Source organism: Nicotiana tabacum, chromosome 4 (genome assembly GCF_000715075.1).
Source record: "Nicotiana tabacum cultivar K326 chromosome 4, ASM71507v2, whole genome shotgun sequence".
In the NCBI taxonomy this organism is placed as follows: domain Eukaryota; kingdom Viridiplantae; phylum Streptophyta; class Magnoliopsida; order Solanales; family Solanaceae; genus Nicotiana; species Nicotiana tabacum.
The window spans coordinates 133703253-133728698 of record NC_134083.1 but is presented as its reverse complement, the minus strand read 5'-3'; the positions used below and the strand labels follow the sequence as shown (position 1 = coordinate 133728698).

The 25446-nt window shown below is 37.7% G+C and overlaps 1 protein-coding gene across 1 annotated transcript; it reads left to right on the top strand.

Moving 5' to 3' along the window:
* The first annotated feature begins 273 nt into the window (after positions 1-273).
* LOC107760995 (squalene synthase-like) lies at positions 274-24953 on the top strand. The gene is made up of 13 exons (XM_075252453.1): positions 274-538; positions 21853-21895; positions 22006-22095; positions 22205-22280; positions 22424-22493; positions 22850-22993; positions 23088-23192; positions 23355-23501; positions 23711-23786; positions 23991-24079; positions 24403-24497; positions 24588-24615; positions 24682-24953. Exons 1-13 carry the CDS (start codon positions 398-400, stop codon positions 24742-24744), a joined length of 1167 nt encoding a protein of 388 aa, XP_075108554.1. The 5' UTR covers positions 274-397; the 3' UTR covers positions 24745-24953.
* The last annotated feature ends 493 nt before the right edge of the window (positions 24954-25446 follow it).

Here is a 25446-nt window from a genome sequence, read left to right as displayed (position 1 = left end):
ATACAAAGTCAGTTTTGGATCGGGTATTTACTACTCAAACCCGTACAAAAGAAAATGACTACACTACTCTGTTACAACTTTGGGATAAGTTGTACAACTGAGTAATAAATACAATTGGGCCCTAACTAGATATCTGCTAACATAACAAATGGGCCTTTATCAGCCAACATTCCACCCACTGCCATAATAAATTACTATAAGTATTCAAAAATCAACTTCTTTTTCACTTGTTCAACACCATTAAAATAATCTTCCTGTTAACCGACACCATCACTTGTTCAACACCATTAAAATAATTTTCCTGTTAACCGACACCATTCCTCAGCTTCCACAGGGTGCTAACACTAGCGATCATGGGCATAATAGGAGATATTTTCCTATTGTTTAACCTCTATTAATGATGATGGTAACAGCAAAATTAGCAGAAAAACAAATTCCTTCAAAGCCAAACTGGAGCTTTTGCTATCTCATGCTCCGCAACATCTCTCGCAGCTTCTCTCTTGTCATTCAACAGCTTCCCCTTGAGCTTCGAGACGCTGTAAGTTTACTTACTTTCTCTCTTTTTTCTTTCTTTTTTGTTGACTTTAAATTTTTAGTGTAATATACGCTACCATCTCGAGAGACTTTAGCCACGTCTTAACCATGGCTGTAGAATGAAGCTTTGTTCCAACAAAAATAAAATATTTATATTTTTAAAAATAATTTAATTTTAAAAAATTTGTTATGTCCTTAATAATATAGGAGTACTTTTATAGACAAAAAACTCTTATGATATGTTTAAAACAACTAATCCTAAAAGTTTTTCTTTGTCTCTTAAATTCAGTATGTTGCGTGTAAATCAACTTTGTTCTTTTTTTATATAATTGCGTATTTCCAGGGAATTGAACGTGTATCAATGGTGTCTGGTGACTTAACTCCTTTCTCTGCCATGTATAATGCAAGTGGCCTACATGTTCTCCTCATGTCTAATACGTAACTGTATGTCCTTTGTCTAAAGTGATGGGCTGCTAGCTTATACCTAAACTATAGTATTTTATTTTTATATACTTAATGGGCGTTTGGACATAAGAATTGTAAAATTTAAAAAAAAAGTGAAAAAAAAAATTCAAGTTAAAATGGTATACAATTGGGCCCTAACTAGATATCTGCCAACTGTGTGACTCTAAGAAAAGAAAAGAGAAAGGTAAAAAAAAAAATTAATAAAAAGGAAATAGTATTTGTAATACACTTTAATACAATTAACGAAAGATCTAATTAGTTTGGGTAGATTTCGTTTCGAAGATGACATATATATGCCAACTGTGTGACTCTAAGAGTATATATGGACTAACTATGTGACGCTAAAGACATTTTTGAGCTAAAGTATTAACGAAGAGCAAATGTGTTCGATTTAAGTATCTTATTATTTTACCTATAACTACATCACAAGACATACATATATAATAATTGATTTCTTTATCAGATATTCCCGAAGGAACACGTACATTTTTGTCATTGTCTTTTCATGGTATACAGCCTTTTGATTCAATATTCATTAATTACGATATTTTAAGCAAAAATTGAAGCGATTAGATTCATTCTTCAGGATGGAACATTTTTGTATTAGTCTTTCTGCCAGCTTTTCTAATCGTTCCACTATTACACGAACGCGTGGTTTTGACTCTTCAATCTCAACAAACGAGTGTGGTTTCCAACAAGGTCACCACAAACTGAGTATTAGGACTTTAACTCAATAAAGAGAATGAAAATGATTTTTTAACCCTTAGGACATCTCCAAACCTTGCACCATTTTTTCATACTAAAATAGTGCAAATTAACTCCAACCTATTACATTATTTTTTACACCAAAAAAATATCCTTTTTATATTCTTCTCTTTCTTCTAAATTATATTATTTTCTTTTATTTACATTTATTCTTTTATTTCATAAAACAATTTTTTTTTTTATTTACGAAGTGCAAAATAAGCATTTTTGTTCTTATTTTTTTTGTGTCGAGCTAAAAATTGTTCAACTCGGTAATTTTCATCTACTACTATTACTACTGTTGGAGTTGGACCTTCACAAGCATCTTGAATTGGTGCATTAAGACCACGCTCATCCTCGATTATCATGTTGTGCAGTATAATACATGTAGTTAATATATCATGTAGCACTTCTTTTCTCCAAAAACGTGACGGGCCTGCAATAATTGCAAAACTTCGGATGCACGTTCAACATCTTTTCGACATGATTCTTGTTTCATTGCGAAATAGTTCTTCTTTTTAGAATGTGGCTCACGAATAATTTACACAATAGTAGACCATTTTGATATATACTGTCAACTAAATAATAACCCACATCATATTCTTTTCCTTGAATAACATAATGGGCGGGAGGAGCAATATCTTTAGCAAGATTGAAAAATAAATGTGATGAGTCTAAAACATTAATGTCATTATTGGAGCCGGGCATACCAAAATATGCATGCCATATCCAAAGGTCATAATCAGCTACAACTTCAAGAATAATTGTTGGGGATCTACTACGACCTGCATATCGTTCAGCCCATGCTGTTGGACAATATTTTTCATCTCCAATGCATGCAATCTAGAGTACCTAGTATTCCTGGAAAACCACATTGCTCACCAATACGAAGAAGCCTTGCAACATCGTTAGTTGTTGGTGATCTCAAATATTGCTCGCCAAAACCTCTACTATAGCTCGACAAAATCTCTTCATGTTTTCAATTGCAATTGACTCTCTAATTTTTATATATTCTTCATTGGCATCCGCTGGCAAACCGTTTGCCAACATTCTAAAAATAAATATAATTTTTTGTAAAGTAGATAATCCCAATCTACCCAGCGCATCAGCGTGTTGTTCGAAGAACGCATCATGAGCTTTGATTGCATCAACAATTTCAACAGCCACAACCACAACTATCTTCCGGCACATACACTCATTATTTTAATTACATTGGTGGATCTGGAAGCGACCTACCAGAGTACTAAATTATTGTTGTAATTTTATCATCCTATTATATTATTTAATGTATTTTTAATATTAAATCTATGTCAGCCGCTATTGTATTAAATATTTATTTTTATATTATTTAATGAACATTCTGTTATTTATTAACAACGTTATATTTTATTTTTGTGATGGTTATATTTTTTTATACAATTATAACTTATAATAAAATTAACTTACAATTTTATATAAAAATAATATATACGAAAATTAATTTATAAAAATTATACACCAAAATTAAGATGTAAAATTAATATTATAAAGATATTACATAAAAAGTATAAGTAATTACAAAATTTATAATATGTTAAATTAAAAGATAATAATAAAATATTGATGAATAATAATGGTATTGATGAATAGTGTTACACCAAATTTGGTGTTGGGTTGGAGCACAAAAATACTAAATTTTGTTCAGGAATAATATTCACGATAAATAATAATGACACAAGAGAGTAACAATGACACCAAATTTTTTAACGGAGTAAAATACAATACCCGAGAGAAGAAATATAATACCACTATAATATTATAATTTTGTAGTGTCAAAAGACTACTACGACTCAAAAGAAATAACACTCTTTATTTTAAATATTTTACTACAATATTACTCCCACTTTATTTTCTCACAAACTATAAAATAATCGGTGGATTACTCTCACAGCTCTAATACTTCTCTCTTATTTTTGGTGTATTTGAAATGAGGAACGAGGGCCTCTATTTATAGCAGGAAGAGTTGATAATTTAACCAATCAAAATTGATTGGTAATCGAACAATTTCAACCAATTTGACAATTTGCATATCTTGCAAATTCTTCTACCGCTTAGCCGCAAATCCAACCAATCAACATTTTTTGCATATGCAATTTGCATATAATGTCAACAAAGTTAGTCACCTACCATCCCATTATTTCTTCTTTTCTTTTTGTTTTCTTCAATATGGGCCCCATAAATCTCTCCCTTAATTTTAATTTTTTTTTTCATTCCAAGACTTGATCTCAATCTTTAAAAATCCTCAAACTTAAGAGGCTTTATAAATATATCTACAGTCTGATCATGAGACCTCACATATTTGAGTTCGACTTCCTCCTTAGCAATGCATTCTCTGATGAAGTGATACCTTGTATCTATATGCTTGCTTCGATCATGATACATCGGATTCTTGGCAAGTGCCTGTGCGGATTTGTTGTCAATACAAATCTCTGTAGCTTCAATTTGTGGTAAGTTGAACTCTTTCAACAATCCTCTCAACCAAATAGTATGACATGTACAAGATGTTGTTGCTATATATTCAGTTTCACAAGTCGGGAGAATAACAATGGATTGTTTCTTTAAACTCCAAGAAATAACAAAATCACCCAAGAAAAATATAAAGCCAGCTGTGCTTTTTCGATCATCAATATCTCCCGCATAATCACTATCACAAAATTCCTTAAGGTTGAAATCACTAGAAGAAGAATAAAATAACCCAAAATCAGTCGTACCTTTTAGGTAACAAATAATTCTTTTAGTGACTTTCAAATGAGTGGAGGTAGGAGCTTCCATGAAGCGGCTTACTACTCCAACTGCAAAGAGTATATCTGGCCTGGTACTAGTCAAGTACCTCAAATTTTCCACAAGACTTGTGAAAAATTTGGGATCCGTTTTTTCTCCTTCATCAAACTTAACAAATCTTGTCCCACTTTCCATCGGTGTGTTCACGGGGTTGCAATCGAGCATGTTGAACTTCTTCAATATCTCTTTTGTATAGCTTTCTTTTCTTGAGAGATAAAAATTCCATCCTCGATCTGCTTCACTTCTAGGCCCAAGTAGTATGACATGAGCCATACGTCTGTCATATCGAACTCACGTGACATATATTTCTTAAAAGTTTCAAACAAACTTGGGTTATTACCCGTAAAAATAAGATCAACATAAAGACAAACAAGCAAGATATCTCCATTAATATTAATTTTAAGGTAAAGAGCATATTCATGGAGACAACGAGTAAACCTATTTTCTTGAAAATACTTATTGATACAAACAAGGCAAACTGAAAATTAAAACTTGAACAAATATCTAATAAAAGCTTAACTTAGTCACGTAGCTAATTTCTAAGTCCCCGGCAACGGCGACAAAAAATTATCGGGTCCAAACACACTCACGCAAGTATACGTGGTCGTCAAGTAATAAAGTAGTGAATAAAGTATCGTTCCCACGAAGACTTATGATTAACTTTTGACTAATTTAAACTCGAATAGCTTATCGATTCAAAATATTTCTGACAAAATATATAATTTTCTAAATTACTATCTAAAGGCTATCAAGTAATGAATTGCTAAGAATCAAACACAACACTTAAATAGTTTTGAATAAAAATCTATAGGGTATAATATTCCAGGGTCACGGGTTATCTAACAATCATGTTGCATTCTTAAGTTAAAGTAACTAATTGATTTATCTGGATTGTTGACTCACAGGGTTGATATTGCTTGTAAGCATCTGTCGAGTCCTTACTCGCCTATTCAAGCTAACTTAATACCTATATGTCTATGGAATTAAGTGTAACAAGAACGCATTTACAATTCCTGAATTACAACCGAGTAAGGTAATTAGGTATATGTCTATCCTAATTGCGAATCCATTCCCCGATGCCCGGGTTTAAGAATTTACTCTATTTAATTCTATATGCAATCTATAATTCCCACTTTCGAGTTCAACTATAGATTCGTAGATAGTATTTCACTGTTAGCTACTCAGCAAAATAATTTAAAACAGAATTAAATAAATAACCCAATATGATAAAATCAACTTCGTCAATTTAAACTTCAAACATCAACATTCATGTATACCCATGACCCTAGAACAATAGGGTTCTTAGCCACTCATGTTCATACAATCATCAAAAATTGTATTTTCAAACATAAAATCGACGAATACTAGGAAAGGGATGAAAGAATTGATCAAATCCTCGCTTTTCAGTGTTTTGTGCCTCCCCTCTCCTTTTAATCCGTCTCCCTCCTTTAAAAATAGGTTTTGGTTGGCTTTTATATGAGTTGGGGGCGTCTAGGAGTCGAAATAACCGAGTCCTAGTCAAAAAAGGAGAATTCTCGTTGTGAGCGTCCAGGCCAGCGTGGGGCGCTGGACCTGGCGCTCAAACTTGTTTGCTTCTGTAAAGTGCACCACAGCGAGCGCCCCACGCTGGCTGTGGCGCTCAACTTCCATTTCTGCAATTTTGTTCCGATTTCGCTCCAATTAGCACCCTTTCGTCCCAAATTGCATCCGAATGATTCCTACACATAGAAATACCAAAATTTAGCACAAACAGTCATATTAAACACCTCAAATTGTCGAGACATGAGCAAAATGTGAGGCAGTATATATCAAAATATGCATACGTTAAGCCGATTATCAACACCCCATACTTAAACTCTTGCTCGTCCTCGAGCAATGGAACTATATTAGCACCCCCAAAACGTACTTAGCACTATGAAAGAGGACCTCACAATTAACTCAATTAAACACTCTACCTTTTGACTATGATCGATGTCGGCAATTTGGCATGAACACACAATTTTTACATTCTTCCCGTTTTTAAATAGCCCAAATATACTCAATGTTTTTCAACCAACTCAATCAACTCAAGCAACCTCTCCACAACCACCTTACCTCAGGAGACGAATCGTTACCACTAAGCATCCTCAACTCACGTACTCACCCAACACAAGAAAGTGTACAATATCACCAATCCGTCATGAGATCAAGTGCCCTCACCACAAGCAAAATAGTGAATATCAAAGTAGTCCACAAATTTAAATATGTCATTGAACATAAATTAAGGACATCACACAATTGAACAACATTCACTCACTCTCCCAAAGAATTCATGTGCATCCCGTGGTCGTACCATAAGCTTGCCCTTAGTGTACATCTCTACTAATCTAAGTTAGCTAACTCTAGGATCAATTAGGACTTTAAGGTTGTAATGTAGGCTAAGGGACGGGTAGGATACATTTGGGAGTAGTGACTAACCCTCCTAAGCACTTTAATACACTATCCTCATAATTCAAGCGCCATATCTTCTCAACCCATTCACTTGTCATACACCATAAATAACATAGCCTTTTTTCCCTCAGGCATCTCTATAGATTCACTAGCACTAGTGAGAGAGATTAGGAGGTGTGTATCTTTCTTCATTATTTGAATACCATTTTTTTTTTTTTAAATAACACACTCCGTACATTGAAGTTCATAAACTGGTGACCTTTATTCACAATTTTAGTGCACCTTAAGGACCCTTTCATGGTTCCACTCGGACGCCACTTCCTAATTTCTCACCTTACTACTTTTAGCGACTAAGTGCCTTAGGAGGTTAAGGTTCAACAATCTCACCTTAAGAATAATTAGGATTACGGCTTGTAATGTGGTTGCCAAGGAAACGGTCTATAGGCTCAAAGGGGCTAGCAATGGGAAAATTTTATCTGTCAGTGATAAGCACTTTTATGGTCAAGCAAGAAACGCCTATGTCATCTCCTAGACTAGCACAACTTAATGATTTCGCGTTGATTAACATACGGGGCAAGTTCTAGACTACATAGGGTAGCACAGAATATTAACAATCCTTACACACACATGGCACTTGACTCACTCAAGACGGTTTTGTTCGACTCTCAAGTCAAGCAAGCTTATCAAGTTGAGGATCTTTAAGCAACACTGCACTATGTGGTATACAAGTCAATCAACTGAGAAAACGGCGTCAAAGAGTAAGCTACTTGAATTTACTTGGGCATTATAATTCAAATCATATACGCAGGAAGACAGAGCGAATGCCCTAACTTAATTTACCAACACCAAAGATGTCAACAGGTACCTCAGATCAATCTCAGTTTTCTCCCTTATCCTACTTCTAAAAAGAAATAAAACAAAACACCCGGTTCGAGCTACACCCTTGGAAAAGAACCGGCGTCCAAAGAAATACCAAGGGATACTACCTAACTATAAAATAAAAAAAAATAAAAAAAATCTTTATTGTTATTTTTAATCGGACTTTAATCCCTCAAGAAAATTGTCCAACAGATCCATCGTCGGGAAAAAGTCCAAAATTTTTTTTTTTTTTAATTACTACTACTACTACTATCTACACCATTAATTCTACTAACTATGCTATTAAAAATAAGAAGCTAGCTAACTATAAAAAATAAGAAACTAACAATACTCTAATATAATACTATAGAAAGAATAGAGAATCTTCCACCCCACACTTAAAGAAAAGCATAGTCCTCAATGCTAAATAAATTCGAAAATAAAGTAAGGTGGAACGAAAGAACTCCCTGTTAGTCAGATTCTGGCTCATCATGATGCCAACCAGCGGCGGCAATGTGCGCATCATCATCCCCAAAGGGTACCAAAGCCATTGGTCCCATATCGTCATCATCATCCGCATTATCAGATTCTTCGTCCGTGTTTTCATCCTCAGATGGATGAACGGGACTGCCTGGTGCTATGCCCAGCATCTCCTTGGAAGAACTGGAGAGATCACCTCGCATCTGCGCGCGATCCCCATCTGACACCCCAAGCTTGCTCATAATAACATTGAGGGATTTGTAAAGATACCTGTTAAAATTTTCGTCCCTCTCATTCCTAGCAGCTTGGGTGAGCTTGGATGTGGGTTCTAGCATGGATGTGATGTCTAACAATGCTGTGGGCGGCTCCATTACCTCATCATAGCCAGGGTACTCTGGCACCCCACGAGAGAGCATGTATTGTGTTAAGGTGTTGCCGAAGAAAAACCTTTTTATCCTTCCTCCAAAACGGGTGCGGGCCATTTCCCTAAGCATAAGCTCACCCACATTTATGGGGTGCCCGGTCATCAAAAAGTAAATCACACACACTCGAGCTCGAGTGCACTCAGCATTATGTTCAACGGGCATTACTCTAGCTTGCACAAAATTTTGCCAAACCTTGGCCGTTTTGTTGAAGTCGAAACGAAGCATTTCAAGGTGAATATTGCCCTTCGTTCGCGTCCATCTTGCATTAGAATCAACGCCACAAAGAGTGTGACGTATTGCTTGGTAGTTTGGACTTTTGACGAACTTTCGAAGCCTTCGTGGATTAGGACTATCCACTCCCAAAAATTGACATAAGGCTTCCCTATCCATTGGAATTTCCTGACCTCTGACCCACGATATGTCATTTTTCTCGTTCCAGTTAGCATACAACTCTCTTACCATGCTGAGATTTGCCGGGCCCGGACATTCGAGGAGCTTATCCATCTTCTTTGCAATCAATGTAGCAAGTATATCTGGGTAGTTCCATTCTAAAGCTTTCACATTTATCCCCATTTCAGATACATATCGCCCATATGGTACAAAAGTATCATGCCATTTGATGGCATCCTCTCGAACAAGTTGCACTCGAGGCCGTGGTGGCCTTTCAGACCCACTAGCTTGTTGCTTTCCTTTGGCTTGTCGGGAGGAGCTCTCGCCTTGCCTGCGTTTCTTTTAAGGGGGAGCAGTAGTGGAGGATTTCCCCACCCCTTTTCCTTTAGCGGCATCGTCACGAGCCATAGCAACCTACACATGATAAACACAAAGATGAGAATGAATCAAGAGACGTTGCCTAAGGTCATCGTGAGAGGCAAGATGACCCCACACTTAAAACCGAAGGTTATGTATAAGCGAATCATAATATTGATCCAATGTGCACCAATGTGTCATCACAAGGCTATAGGTACTTAGACTTCCCTATGCCATAAAATTCAATTAGCCTATCATGGCCGTAACTTAACTATAGTGCAAACATAACAAGGTTAAAATCTACATTACTACACTAACTACACTTACAAAAGTTTACAACAAGAGACAATACCCCCACAACACCCCACACTTCACCCAAACTCATATATAACTATACTCGGCTACTTAGACTTCACCGGTGTTCAAATTTCCTCTCTTAAGCTTTTTAGCAAACACCTTGTGGGCATTAATTTTGCTCTTCTATTTCAACATTGGTGGGAGAAGGTGGGCCTCCCAAATTTACATGAAGTAGAGGGAATTATAGTTTACTACTTCAATCACAAATGCGCAACCAAAGTTTTTGCACCAATTTTTCGTGTATAATCAATCCACCTACCATACCATCCAAATATGTTTAAGAACCTAGGGTGTTGTAAGAAAGGGGGAAAGAGATAAGACTACACTACTCTAAGAACTTCCAAAATACAAGAAAAGAGATAAGAAGAAGAACATACCTTAGATTCTTGAGATGGAATTGAGCAAGATTTATTGAAGAATATTGAAAATTTGAGAGAAAAGGGGAAGAAGAAGGTGAAAGCGTGAGTGTTGAAGAATGGGGTTTGTTTTTCGGTTGTGAGTATTTAGGTGGGGAAGTGGGTTTAGGTTATTGGGTAATTGGGTATGGGTTGGGATGTTAGTGTATATGGGTAATTGGGTAATTGGGTAGGGTATTTTTTAATTAAATAAAGAAAACAAAAAATAAAATAAAATAAAATTACCTGGCCAGCCAGCCCAGCGCCCCACGCTGGGGCTGGCGCTGGAGTATTGAATACACTGTAAAGTGCGCCCCAGGCAGCGTGGGGCGCTGGCCTGGGCGCTCACTTCGGCAAATTTTTTTTTTTTTTAAAAAAAAAACTATGCTACGAAAGCGGTAAAGACATTGGGTTGCCTCCCAACGAGCGCCTAATTTAACATTGCGGCACGACTCAACACATGTTTAAGCATCAGCTAAGTTCACGGAGGTCTTGTGGCGTGCAATGTCACCACCCCAATAATGTTTTATTCTCTGGCCATTTACCAAGAAGGTACCACTTGAGCTCTTATCACGTAGTTCCACCGCTCCGTGAGGCCTCACACTTACCACAACAAAAGGACCTGCCCAACGGGACTTAAGCTTTCCAGGGAATAGCTTCAACCTTGAATTGAACAAAAGAACTTCTTGACCCGGCTCAAACTCTCGATGTTGAATGTGTTTGTCATGCCACCTCTTCGTCTTTTCTTTATATAATTTGGCATTTTCATATGCATGCAATCGAAACTCATCAAGCTCGTTGAGTTGCAGCAGCCTATTCTCACCAGCTGAGTCCATATCCATATTTAGCCTTTTGATCGCCCAATAAGCTTTATGTTCAAGCTCGACTGGTAAGTGACATGCTTTCCCATAAACTAACCTGTACGGAGAAGTACCTATGGGAGTTTTGTATGCAGTTCGATATGCCCATAATGCATCGTCCAGCTTACCTACCCAGTCTTTTCTATTTCCACTTACTGTTTTCTCCAGAATCTGCTTTACCTCTCTATTTGAAACTTCTACTTGACCACTCGTTTGGGGGTGATAGGCAGTGGAGACTTTGTGCATAACTCCATATTTTGCAAGAATATTATTCAGCAATTTGTTACAAAAGTGAGTTCCTCCGTCGCTTATCAACACTCTTGGAGTCCCAAAGCGCGTGAAGATGTGCTTCTTTACAAAACTTACCACTACCTTTGCGTCATTAGTAGGCAGAGCAATGGCCTCCACCTACTTAGAAACATAGTCAACCGCCACCAAAATGTACCTGTGACCATTAGAGTATGGGAACGGTCCCATGAAATCAATCCCCCAAACATCAAAAAGCTCTACTGTCAGAATATTTTGCAAGGGCATCTCGTGCTTCCTTGTAATAGTTCCGGTTCTTTGGCATCTGTCACAATTTTTAACAAAGGCATGTGCATCCTTAAATAATTTTGGCCAATAGAAACCTGATTGCAGCACTTTTTGGGCGGTTCTATCCCCATCGTGATGACCTCCATATGGCGAAGCATGACAGCTATGCAATATTGCATTCATCTCTTCTTCACGAACACACCTTCGCACCAACTGATCTACGCATTGCCTATATAAGAATGGCTCATCCCATATGTAGAGCCTCACATCATGTAAGAATCTTCTTCTATTATCAGGTGTTAATTCTAATGGTGTCACCCCACTTGCAATAAAATTTACATAATCCGCATACCATGGGGCTTCACCTGAGGTGACTGCTAATAGCTGCTCATCAGGAAATGTTTCTTTGATTGACTCTCCTTCAGCTATATGGTTCCGACTTTCTAATCTGGACAAGTGATCAGCCACTTGATTTTCTATCCCTTTTTGATCTCGGATCTCTAAGTCAAATTCTTGCAAGAGGAGGACCCAACGAATCAGCCTCGGCTTGGCATCTTTCTTTTCAAACAAGTACCTGATAGCTGAATGATCTGTGTAGACGACAACTTTGGTTCCCACTAGATAAGATCTGAACTTGTCAAACGCCCATACCACTGCAAGCAACTCTTTTTCAGTAACTGTATAATTCATCTGAGCTGGATTCATAGTTTTGCTCGCATAATAAATGGAGTGAAATATTTTATCCCTTCTTTGCCCCAAAACAGCTCCGATTGCTATGTCACTTGCATCGCACATCAACTCATATGGCAGTCCCCAATCTGGGGCGATGATAATTGGTGAAGTCACCAACCTCTCCTTCAGCTCCTCAAATGCTTTCATACATGCATCATCAAACTTGAAGGTGACATCTTTCTCTAGAAGCCTGCATAATGGCGAAGAAATTTTTGAAAAATCTTTAATGAATCGACGATAAAAACCTGCATGGCCTAAGAAAGTGCGAATGCCTTTGACGGATGTTGGTGGGGGCAATTTTTCAATTGCCTCCACCTTTGCTTTGTCCACCTGTAAACCATCTTTTGACACCTTGTGCCCCAAAACTATACCTTCACGTACCATGAAATGGCACTTTTCCCAGTTGAGTACCAGGTTTGTCTCTTCACACCTAGCTAGCACTTTATCAGGTTCATTAAACAATTATCAAACGAACATCCAAACACAGAAATATCATCCATGAATACCTCTACAAACCTTTCAACCATGTCAGTAAAAATGGCCATCATACACCTTTGAAAAGTCGCAGGTGCATTACAGAGACCAAAGGGCATTCTCTTGAACGCATACGTGCCATAGGGACATGTAAATGTGGTTTTCTCTTGGTCTTCTGGGGCTATAGCAATCTGATTATACCCCGAATAACCATCTAGGAAACAGTAGTATTCCTGTCCTGCTAACCTATCAAGCATTTGGTCAATAAAGGGGAGGGGGAAGTGGTCCTTTCGGGTGGCTTTGTTCAATTTTCTATAATCTATGCAAATTCTCCACCCAGTGACAGTTCTTGTAGGAATTAAGTTATTATTTTCATTAACCACTACAGTCATCCCCCCTTTCTTTGGCACACATTGAACGGGGCTTACCCATTTGCTATCAGAGATTGGGAATACAATACCTGCATCAAGCCACTTAATAACTTCTTTTCTTACTACCTCTTTCATGATTGGATTTAGGCGGCGTTGTTGCTCTACACTTTGCTTGTGTCCATCCTCCATGAGGATTTTATGCATGCAGAAAGCTGGACTAATGCCTTTGATGTCAGACATCGTCCACCCAATTGCTCGCTTGTGCTCACGTAGCACTCTCAACAACTTTTCTTCCTGCAATTTAGACAAGTCAGAAGAAACAATAACAGGTAAAGTGTCAGAACTTCCCAAATAAGCATATTGAAGGTGAGGGGGTAGGGGTTTAAGCTCCAATTTTGGAGCTTCTTCAATTGACGGCTTTGGAGGGGGGCCACTTGGCCTATTCAGGGGCTCAAACGGGTTTATTCCTTGCATGTAAGCACATGATGCATCTAGGATATGCATCATCTCCTCAACCTCATCATCAATCTCCAAGCTATCAAATATCATGATTGTTTTTTCTAGAGAATCGTCTAGATATACAATCGTGTCAAGAAGTTTCTCATCCACCTCCACAACAGATATCATAGAGAGCTCCTCATAGTGTCGGGGAAGTTGGATCGCTTTGTATACATTAAAAACTGCTTCCTCGTTGTCCTCCCTCATAATCATTTTTCCCTCTCGCACTTTAATTATTGCATCACCAGTAGCCAAGAGAGGTCGTCCCAATATGATTGGAACTTGTTCATCAGCCTCAAAATCAAGAATAATGAAGTCAGCTGGGAAGATAAATTTTCCAATTTGCAGCAATACATCTTCAATTACTCCTTCAGGGTAGGCTATGGACCTATCAGCTAATTGCAACATCATAGTGGTTGGTCTTGGAGCTCCCAGACCCAATTGCTTAAATAATGACAAGGGCATTAAATTTATGCTTACCCCCAAATCACAAAGGGCACGACCCACGTTAATATTACCTATTTGTACAGGGATGGTGAAGCTGCCAGGATCCTTAAGCTTTTGAGGAAGCTTGTTTTGGACCCTTGAAGTGCACTCCTCAGTAAGTGCAACTGTTTCGAACTCAGTCAATTTCCTCTTGTGAGCCACTATATCTTTTATGTACTTAGCATATTTTGGGATTTCACGAAGTACATCCACCAACGGAATATTCAATTGAACTTGGCTTAACATAGAGAGAAATTTATTGAACATGCGATCATCATTCTTTTTCTGCAATCTCTGAGGGAAAGGTGGTGGTGGCCTTGCAGCCTCCACTGGCTCTGAACTTGCATCATTTTTCTTTGACTCGTGTATTGCCTTAGGGATTAGTTCCCTCTCAGGTATAGGACTGTTCTTTCTCTTCTTTGGCACTTCTTCTAGTTCCCTCCCGTTTCTGAGTGTAACTGCATTAACTTGAGGGTTTTTCTCTGTATCACTGGGCAGCGTGCCTGCAGGTCTAGTATTTTGATTTGCTGCTAACTGTCCCATTTGCCTCTCAAGATTTCTGAAATCGGTCCTGAGTTGTTGATTATCGAGCAACAACTTCTTCAGCAAGTCATTCGTACTCTCTTCTGTTTGTAGGGGTGGTCTCTGAGTTTGATTAAAATTTCCTTGGTTCCTATACTGGTTCTGATTCTGTTGATTTCCTCCCCATGAGAAGTTAGGATGATTCTTTCAATTTGGATTGTAGGTATTCCCATATTGCACATGCTGATTCATTGGACCCCTGCTCTGTTGTCCCACATAGTATATAGACTCAGGATTCGTGGGGCACATGTCACTCATATGACTGTCACCACATAGTTCGCAACAAATAGACATCTGCTGTACATGTTGCATTTGTTGTGTTTGTTGCGTTGTCATTCTATTCATCTGATTTGCCAATTTTGCTATATCGGCTCTCATGGCGGAGAAATCATCAAGCTCAATCAACCCGGCTGCCTTCTGTTTAATTGCCCTTCTTGAATCCCCCTCTCCTTGCCAATTATGGTCATTGGCAGTGAAGTTATTTAGCAAGAGTTGTATTTCACTATACGGCCTCGCCATGCAACTACCCCCACAAGCTGAGTCAAGATTCATTTTTGATGCTTCATCTAACCCATCAACAAAAGTGTGACCTAATACCTCATCAGTCTGACAATGATGCGGGCAGTCTCTGAGTAGCTTCTTGTATCTTTCCCAAGCTTGACGAAGTGTCTCGCCATCCCGTTGTTGGAACCCAAGAACTTGGCTCCTCAGGGACTTTGTCTTCTTAGTTGGGAAAAACTTGATTAAGAATTTCCTTGCTAGATCATCCCAAGTGTGGATTGAGTTCGCAGGCTCCTTTTGCAACCATTCCTTAGCTTCCCCCAACAGTGAAAAGGGAAATAGTGTCAGCCTGACATAGTCCTTGGAAACGTTCGGATAATTGTAAGTGTCCGTAATTTCCAAGAAGTTCTGAATGTGCCTCTGCGGGTCCTCATGAGATAGACCCACATATTGTCCTGTGGACTGAATCAGCTGTACCATGTACTGTTTGAGTTCAAAATGCCCAGTGATATCAGGCTTCACAATAGCCTGAGTCATATTCGCAAGATTGGGCCTTGCGGCTTCAATCACCGGACGCTCTTCATTACCTGCCATCTCTATTGGCTGTGGTTGAACTACGATGTCCAACTCTCTTTCTTCTCTCGTTCTAGCTTCGAATTCCCTTCTCACTCTATGTAGTGTTCGTTCGATTTCTGGATCAAGAGGAATGAGGTTGTTTGCACTTCTACTCCTCCGCATTCAAGAGAAGATCCTGCGTTAACACAAACAAGGCAAACTGAAAATTAAAACTTGAACAAATAACTAATAAAAGCTTAACGTAGTCAAGTAGCTAATTTCTAAGTCCCCGGCAACGGCGCCAAAAACTTGTCGGGTCCAAACACACTCACGCAAGTATACATGGTTGTCAAATAATAAAGTATTGAATAAAGTATCGTTCCCACGAAGACTTATGATTAACTTTTGACTAATTTAAACTTGAATAGCTTATCGATTCAAAATATTTCTGAAAAATATATAATTTTCTAAATTACTATCTAAAGGCTATCAAGTAATGAATTGCTAAGAATCAAACACAACACTTAAATAGTTTTGAATAAAAATCAATAGGGTATATAGATTCGAAGATAGTATTTCACTGTTAGTTACTCAGCAAAATAATTTAAAACAGAATTAAATAAACAACCCAATATGATAAAATCAACTTCGTCAATTTAAACTTCAAACATCAACATTCATGTATACCCATGACCCTAGAACAATAGGGTTCTTAGCCACTCATGTTCATACAATCATCAAAAATTGTATTTTCAAACATAAAATCGATGAATACTAGGAAAGGGATGAAAGAATTGATCAAATCCTCGCTTTTCAGTGTTTTGTGCCTCCCCTCTCCTTTTAATCCGTCTCCCTCCTTTAAAAATAGGTTTTGGTTGGCTTTTATATGAGTTGGGGGCGTCTAGGGGTCGAAATAACCGAGTCCTAGTCAAAAAGGAGAATTCCCGTTGTGAGCGTCCAGGCCAGCGTGGGGCGCTGGACCTGGCGCTCAAACTTGTTTGCTTCTGTAAAGTGCACCACAGCGAGCGCCCCACGCTGGCAGTGGCGCTCAACTTCCATTTCTGCAATTTTGTTCTGATTTCGCTCCAATTCGTGCCCTTTCGTCCCAAATTGCATCCGAATGATTCCTACACATAGAAATACCAAAATTTAGCACAAACAATCATATTAAACACCTCAAATCGTCGAGACATGAGCAAAATGTGAGGCAGTATATATCAAAATATGCATACGTTAAGCCGATTATCAATAGACATTCAAGAAGGCTGACTTGACGTCTAGTTGATGGATCTTCCACTTTATTTGCACCACCAAAGAGATCAACAAACGAATCGTCTCCATGCGGGCAACAGGTGCATAGACTTCTTCATAGTCAATGCCTTGCCTTTGCTTATAACCTTTAGCCACAAGTCGTGCCTTGTATCTCTCCACATCTCCATCAACATTCTTCTTTGTCTTGTATTCTCATTTAACTCCAATTGCGCGATAACCCTTGGGAAGAGTTGTTAACTCCCAAGTGTTGTTCTTCTCTATTGACTTGATATCCTCCTCCATGGCTTGTCTTTACTTTTTGTCTGTAACAGTTTCATCAAAGTTCATTGGTTCACTGTCAGTAAAAAGACAATATAAAAAATCAAAATTAGTAACTTCTTCTGTGTCCTCATAGAGCTCTTGAATATTCCCTGTCCTTTGCAGTTATTTATTTGAACTTTCTTGAGAAGATGGAGATGCAACATTGGTTGGTGAAGGAGGTGGAGTTGTATCTTGCACAGATTTCACGGTCTTTGGTTTTTCTTCATCACCAAAGTATGGAAGAAAATCATATCAAGTTTCTTCCTGAGATTCCTAATTCCATGCCAATTCTTCGTCAAATTCAACATCGCGACTTACCACTACTTTGCCGCTGCTTGGGTTGTATAGCTTGTAGCCTTTTGAACTCGTATCATAGCCAACAAACACATGCTTGACACTTCGATCGCCAAGCTTCGCTCTCCCTTGATGTGGCACATGAGCATAGGCTATGCTTCCAAAGATTATCAATTGCTTGACACTTGACTTTCTTCCACTCCATGCTTCTTGAGGGGTTTGATCTCTAACATTCCTTGTTGGAGACCTGTTGTTCAAATAAACTGCACAAGAAACAGCTTCGGCCCAAAATTCCTTGGGCATACTTTTAGCTTTTAACATACATCTAGCCATATTAAGAATCGTTCGATTCTTTCTCTCTGCATTTTCATTTTGTTGGGGTGAATAAGGTACCGTTAGAGGGCGACTAATTCCATGAGACTGACATAAATCATTAAATTTTTTTGAAGTGAATTTGCCTCCTCTATCGGACCTTAAAGCTTTTATTTTATAGTTACTTTCTTTCTCCACAAGTATTTTAAAATTTTTAAAAGCAGCAAAAGCTTCAGATTTTTTGTTCAAGAAATAAACACAAGTCTTTCTACTAAAGTCATCAATAAAAAGCAGAAAGTATTTACTTTTACCAAAGGAAGGTGGATTGATTGGTCCACACACATCAGTGTGAACAAGCTGAACCGGTTTGGTTGATCTTGACATGGACTCCTTTGGAAAACTCCTCCTTGCATGTTTTCCAAGAAGACAAGCTTCACATAATTGATTGGGATGGTTGATTGATGGTATCTCATGCACCATATTCTTTTCTCCCATTGATTTGAATGCTTCAAAATTCAAGTGCCCAAATTGCATGTGCCAACACCATGATTCATCTTGCACATTAGCCTTCAAACACTTTGCATCAATTGTTTTAAGATTCAGAGAAAATAATCTATTCTTTACCATATGCACTTTAGCAATTAGAATTCCACCAGAATCTCTTTAGCCAAAGATGCATATTTTTCATGTGGATGTCATATTTCTTTTCAAGAAATTGGCCCAAACTCAAAATATTACTTTTTAATTTTGAGACATAATAAGCAACTTGAATTAACATGTGGTCACCATTTTTACAGGAGATTAGAATCGTACCTATCCCTTCGATTTGAATCTTTGAGGTATCTCCAAAGGACATATTACCTCTCACCGTTTTATTGATCTCCACAAACTTCTCTTTGCATCCACACATATAATTACTTGTTCCATTATCCAAATACCACGAGCTACAATCATTCACGTCTTCTTCCTTGAGTGCCAACAACAACGTTGACTCATCTTCTTCTTTCTTGTCGTCAACAAGGTTAGCTTTTTCTTCAACATTGCTACGACATTCCCAAGAGAATGTCCAATTTTATGGCAATTATAACACTCAATTTTTGATTTGTCATACATTTGTCCATTATTTTCTTGGTAGTAGCTACGTCCTCTTCTTTCTCTTTGTCCACGGCCACGACCTCTGAATGTTTGGTGGATTTTAACTTCATTGTTGAAGTTGTCTTCCATGACCTCCACGGCCTCGTCCTTGTCCATTCCCTCGATAGCTCTTTTCACCTCCATAATCCTTAAAGGATGCCTGGGTTTTAAGAAGTTGCTCCAATGACACTTCTTGTCTCCTCTTGATTTTTTCTTCACGGGCCTGTAAAGAACCCTCCAATTGCTCTACCATCATAGAGTCTAAATCTTTAGACTCCTCAATAGCACACACTACAAAATTAAATTTAGGTGTTAAAGTGCGAAGGATCTTTTTTACCACACGGACATCTTCTATGTCCTCCCCGTATCTTCTCAATTGATTTACAACAGCTTTCACTTTTGAACAATAATCCGAAATGCATTCAGATTCTTTTATTTTTAAAACTTTAAAATCAGCCCTTAGAGTTTGAAGTTTTACCTTCCTCACCTTATCAACTCCTTGAAGAGAATTTTGTAAAATCTCCCAAGCTTCCTTTGAGGTGGTCATCTGCCACCTTCTCAAACATAGCATCATCCAAACATTGGTGGATGAGCGTGAGGTCTTGTTGATCCTTCTTCCTTGTCTTTGCCAAGACATCTTTTTCATTTTGAGGCAGAGCTTCCTCATTATCGGGTTTTGCATACCCTCTATCTACGATTTTCCACACATCCTGGGGCTGAGAGCCAAGAATGACTTTCATACGTAGACACCATTTCTCATCATTATCTTTTGTGAGACGGGGGTACTGAAAAGACAGCGGACCATTATTCGTCATGGCTCTGATACCACGTTGTTGGAAAAAATAATATCCCGCCCAGGAATAATATTCACGATAAATAATAATGACACAAGAGAGTAACAATGACACCAAATCTTTTAACATGGTAAAATACAATACACGAGAGGAGAAATATAATACCACTATAATATTACAACTTTGTAGTGTCAAAAGACTACTACTACTCAAAAGAAATAACACTCTTTATTTTAAGTATCTCACCACAATATTACTCTCATTCTATTTTCTCACAGACTATAAAATAGTTTGTGGATTACTCTCACAACTCTAATACTTCTCTCTTATTTTTGGTATATTTGAAATGAGGAACGAGGGCCTCTATTTATAGCAGGAAGAGTTGATAGTTTAACCAATCAAAATTGATTAGTATCTGACAATTTCAACCAATTTGACAATTTACATATCTTGCAAATTCTTCCACCGCCCAGCCGCAAATCCAACCAATCAACATTTTTTGCATATGCAATTTGCATATAATGTCCACAAAGTTAGGCACTTGCCATCCCATTATTTCTTCTTTTCCTTTTGTTTTCTTCAATATGGGCCCCACAAATCATTCCCTCATGAGTTATGTTTTAGGGTCGAGTTAGAAATTCCTTCACATGGTATCAGAGATATATCTATGGTTCATGTTGTTTTGTTTCTCAATGTTGAGCCCCCTTACGTTATCCACGCTCCAGTTGTCTAGTATTGGGCGTGTTGGGGAGTGCCAAGTCCCACATTGGTTGAGAGAATGGATAATAATCTCTTTATATGGTGTTGGCGGTCCTCCCATTATGAGTTAGTTTTTGGGTTGAGTTAGGCCGAAGTTTCATTTCTTCGCGCATAATGTTTTAGAGTTTGAGCAGTTTGAGAGTAATTTAGTTGATTCTTCTGTCTTCCTTTCTTCTTCTTGTATTAGTTGGGTCTTCATTCTTGGTTCTTCTACTAGCCATTGCTCATCTTCAGTTCTTGCTTATCAAATCTTCAGCAATTTTCGATGAGTATCTTCAGTTCTCTTGCCTTGTTTAGATAGCTTATCAAATCAGCTATAGGAATGACACCTTTTCAAGCCTTATATGATCGTGAACCTCCTAACATGATGAGATATCTTCTTGGTAGCAACTCTAATGATATGGTTGAACAACACATACTTCGAAGTGACGAGGTTCAAGCTGTCTTGGAGAAAAAAATATACTTATCCCCAGAAACATATGAAGGAAACAACAGATAAGAAACTCTGGGATGTGCAGTTTGACATAGGTGACTGGGCTTACGTAAAGCTTAAGCCACACAGGCAGGTCTCATTTCATCACAAGCATGCCGGTGCTACAATATATTGAGCCTTTTCGAGTATTGAAATGAATTGAACAGGTTGCCAATAAATAAGATTTTCCTGAAGCGGGCGGGCACTCATCCAGTATTTCACATTTCTATGTTTAACAAGTGATTCGGTAACCCTGGACAGCCAACAAATTACTCCACTACGGTTGACAGATTCCTTTGATCCGAACCTTCATGACAAGGTTCTATCTTTGATATGAAACCTGCCACGCTGAAGGTGGGCAATCCAGCTGAGAGTCTAAGGTGGATTACACGATGAAGACACCCTTCTAGAAGACTCAATGACTATATTAATTTGGGATCCTGGCTAGACTAGTTAGACATTATGCGGGAGTTAGTTAAATTGGGATTGGACGTGTAGATAGCTTAATTTCCCGTAGTATTGCTCTGCTGGTATTTACTAAAGCAATTCTTCGATCGTTCCCAGTTTAGCTTGTGTTTGTGAATCCCCATCCTTATATTTATAAGCTAAGTTTTCTTCTAAATAATATTTCACTTCTTGTAATTGCCTTGTAATGTTCACTTTTCAGGTATGTGTATTCTATTTGGTTCTTCGCGCACTTGACACTGTTGGTGTGTAAAACCACTGCTTGCAATATTTTTATTTTTTTGTTTTTTGAACATTTCAATTAGAATTACCTCACTTTTGTTATTCATATGTTATTTGTTGTTCTTTTGGACAGAGGATGATACCAGCATAGCCACAGAGGTTAAAGTACCTATTCTGATAGCTTTTCATCGACACATATATGATCATGAATGGCATTTTTCATGTGAGTAGTCTAAATTTATATTTCTTTATTTTGTTTCTGTTTTTCTACTCCAAGCTGCATATTTGTTAATTTATATTTCATGTGCTCAATCCCAGTTTTTGTTTGTTAGGTGGTACAAATGCCTACAAGGATCTCATGGACCATTTCCATCATGTTTCGACTGCTTTTCTGGAACTTGGGAAAAAGTGAGTTCTTTTCTTGTGGTAGTGCTAGTTTTAGAAGAGCCTCATCATGCTAGTTTTCTCATTTTACATGCTTTGAGAATCAGGTTCTTATAGCTATGTGAATACTTTGTGAATCAAACATTATATTCATGTAATTTTTATAGCTATCAGGAGGTGATTGAGGATATTACTATGAGGATGGGTGGAGGAATGGCTAAATTCATAAACAAGGAGGTACGTCATATATATTACAACCAAGATAATCAAAACTTTTGTCGGAACTGAGTGAACTCACTTGCAGTAACATTTCTGAAAGAAATTGATTGTCAATAATAACTGTTGGCCTACTCAGATGCTAACATTGTTATTTTATACAAGTCATCTTCTATGTATCAAGGCTGGCAAAACTCACATAAAACCAGTATTAGGCTTCGGACGTTGCTGATTTCAAACCTCTAGTGATCGATATCTAGAATGTGTGAAATGCAAGATACTCTTTTCCAACGTTGTACATCTTCTCTAGATGTTTCGTTGATCCCTCAGTCTCCTTCATTTTTTTTTTTTTAATTACAATTGATCTCGTCCTGCAGATTGAAACAATTGATGATTACGAGGAGTATTGTCATTATGTAGCTGGGCTTGCAGGATTAGGCTTGTCAAAACTTTTCCATGCCTCTGGTAAAGAAGATTTAGCTCCAGATTCTCTCCCCAATGCTGTGGGCTTATTTCTTCAGGTATTGACCTTAACCTTAGCAGGACTAGGAGCCAGCGTGGCAATCCTCGCAATGTTGTTGTTTTAGGGAAGTAACAGTAACGTATTTTTTTCAGAAAACAAATATCATTAGAGATTATTTGGAGGACATAAATGAAGTACCCAAGTGTCGTATGTTTTGGCCTCGTCAAATTTGGAGTAAATATGTTAACAAACTTGAGGTTCTGTCTTCTTCCTGTGCTAGCTTGATCATCTTACAATTTCTCATCCTTTCATTTTGCCTGTCACTGTAGTCTCATGACCTATTCAGTTAAGCAGACAAACATTTGTGTCATTTTGAGGTTCACTGTTTTGCAACTGGCATCTTTCTCAATGTGTCTCAGGACTTGAAGTTCGAAGAGAACTCGGTCAAGGCAGTACAATGTCTCAATGACATGATCACTAATGCTTTATCACACGTGGAAGATTGTCTAGTTTGCCTATCCACATTACGCGATCCAGCTATCCTTCGATCCTGTGCTATTCCACAGGTACGTACTGAAGGTCTTTCCTGACTTTTTATGCTTGTATATTCCATTGTACTGTTTATATTTATCCTCTCCTTCTTACTATCTGTTAGCATTTCTCCTTCTTGTTGTTGTATTTTTGTAACTTCTTACCTTCCATAGAACACGAAATACTTCTGGTATTTTCATCTTAAAATATGCTCTGGCTAGTGTTAGTTTCTTATCCTTTACAGATCATGGCTGTCGGAACATTGACAATGTGCTACAACAACGCTGAAGTCTTCAGAGGTGCTGTAAAAATGAGACGAGGTACGAGATATGATCCCTCAACATGTAACTTGCCGATAGATTTTTCATGCCAAATTGCTCACATGTACTGTTCTGATGACTTATCTAGCCCCTAGAAAATTTGACCAATTTCTGACGTGTTCGATCTTCCTATAAAGTTTTGTCCATAAAATATTCAGAATTCTCTCAACACCATCAAGTTATCATGTGGTTTCTTCAATGCAGGTCTCAGTGCCAAGGTTTTTGACCAAACCAGGACAATGGAAGATGTATATGGTGCTTTTTTCCATTTTTCTTCTATACTGAAATCCAAGGTATGATGCTTATATTTATTCTCTGAGCTAGCTTTGATTCCTACATTTAACTTGATCATTCTAAAAGATCAATAACTATTGTTAAGGATGCCTTAGCTTTTCGCATTCAGTTCCTCAGATTCTGTGTATGTATACATCTTTCTGCAAGTATGGTACTGTCCCTTAATGTGGTGTTTATGCTTTCCGAGCCGAGGGTCTATTGGAAACAGCCTCTCTATCCCCACAGGATAGGGGTAGGGTCGCTCATGTAAAAGCAGACCCCGTATTGCATGGAAATATTTGCCTAATGTCTTTCTGAGATGTGAGGTGATTGTTTTTTTCAGGTTGACAATAACGATCCAAATGCGACAAATACTTTGAAGCGGATTGAATCAATCATGAAAACTTGCAGAGACTACTCTGGAACCTTGTCTAAAAGGTTTTCCAATTATATTATTATTGGTTTTTTTTTCTTGGAAATTTGGTCAGCTTCATCTATCTAACCACTAGAAAAACTTTATCTTATCAGGAACAAACCTAATTACATACCAACTTTGGTAAGTTTTCTGCTAACACATATTTCTGTAATTGGAAAATTCTAATTCCTTGAATACTTTGTGCAGATTATTATCTTTTTCATCGTAGTGGCTATTCTTCTTGCTTACCTGTCTGCAAAAAGACCCTAGACCCTTGGTACGGATTGGATATACTGTATTTTATTTGACCAAATGAAGAACTTCATATAGGTTTTTCGTTTTTTTATTTTAATTCATGCCACCCTCATGTGGTTCAAATGTATGCTTTTTATTGGTCCAACTCAACTTGAACGGATTATTCATTGTTGCGGAATTGCATAATTTTGAAAAATAATTTTTTAATTCTTAGTAGGATCCCCTGTATTATAAACTTCCAATTACCCTTTACAAAAACCAGTTTGACCTCTTAAATCTAGGCAAAAATTGTGATGAACAGAGTAGTACATTATGTTCTTTTGAGATCTATGTAACCGGTTTATACTTATTTCACATACTTTAAACATTTATCTTTTATAGATCTTACCCAGACTAAAATTTCTTCTTAATAGAAGATAAAGCACGGAAACGCCCTAAGAATACGCGACGTAAAGTATTGAGAATTGAAACTGCTCTTGCTGTATATTGGTCCTAGTGTTTTATCTCATGAAGTTGGTGAATGATCTGGGCAAAGCAATATAGAAGATTGCATTTATTAAAAATCTTATATGTGTACAATATCCTAGTCAACTTCAGTGTTGGTCTCCACGTCCTCTGTAGCTCTAATATGTGTATCAATATCCTCCGAATGAGCAATATCGTTGTCCGAAAGGGTGAAAGAAGGAAATCTGGACCTTAGTGTTGAAGCTAACTCCA

Bases quoted from the DNA above. Each gene is read 5' to 3' on its own strand.
- LOC107760995 (XM_075252453.1), top strand. From the start codon at position 398: ATGATGATGGTAACAGCAAAATTAGCAGAAAAACAAATTCCTTCAAAG. The intron at 21,896-22,005 runs GTGTGTAAAACC...TCTTTTGGACAG, and splicing joins TCGCGCACTTGACACTGTTG to AGGATGATACCAGCATAGCC. The intron at 24,498-24,587 runs GTTTTCCAATTA...TTATCTTATCAG, and splicing joins TCTGGAACCTTGTCTAAAAG to GAACAAACCTAATTACATAC.